The sequence below is a fragment of the Trypanosoma grayi genome, assembly GCF_000691245.1.
Source record: "Trypanosoma grayi strain ANR4 Tgr_2483_V1, whole genome shotgun sequence".
Taxonomy (NCBI): Eukaryota; Euglenozoa; class Kinetoplastea; order Trypanosomatida; family Trypanosomatidae; genus Trypanosoma; species Trypanosoma grayi.
In genome coordinates this window covers 1-624 of record NW_008828101.1, presented here as the reverse complement: position 1 = coordinate 624, position 624 = coordinate 1, and the positions used below count along the sequence as shown (strand labels likewise).

Below are 624 nucleotides of genomic sequence, written 5' to 3'. Positions count from 1 at the left end.
TGCTGGTGGGGGGCCCAGAGCCCCAGGCGTGCTGCCGGACACGCTGTGCTGCTTCTCAGGGTCAGGCGGAGAGCCGTGTTCAGTAGGGGACTTCACGTCGTTGTCATGATCAGATTTTGAGCTTTGTTGTGTAATCTCTTTCGTTGGATCTTTGGCGACACAAGCTTTCGTCCCCGAAGCAGCTGTTTGCTCTTCCTGTTCTTCAGTGCATTTAGGTGAAACTGCTGACGGATCACCCTCCAACGAACTTGTTTCTGGTAATCGATCGGAATCACGTAGTTCTTCTTGAGAACCTCTGGATGCCTGCAGTTGTTGTTGTTGAGTTCCGGTAGGAACAGACTTCACGCACGTTTTATCTTCAGGTGGCGGCTTCTTCGCGCATTCTTGATTAGTATTATCCGCTACCTCATCTTTCTCTCCCTGCAGTTTCTGTTCTTCGAGTTTCGGTCCTGACCCTTGACGCGACTCCTCTTCAGCATCATTGACCTCAGCAGTGTTTTCGCACCCCTGGCCTTCCGTGGGCTCCGTGCCATTACAAGACGTTTCCCCCGTCGTCCCACCAGCCGCCACGCACAGCGACGCACAGCACAGGGCGAGGACACACACGCACAGCACATGACGTGC

General features: G+C 54.2%; 1 protein-coding gene across 1 annotated transcript; it reads right to left on the bottom strand.

Moving 5' to 3' along the window:
- On the bottom strand, positions 1 to 624 carry DQ04_24831000 (hypothetical protein; the record flags this gene model as incomplete). Its single annotated transcript, XM_009318251.1, has 1 exon — positions 1 to 624. A coding segment is annotated over one exon (624 nt), but the record flags the coding sequence as incomplete, so codon positions are not given.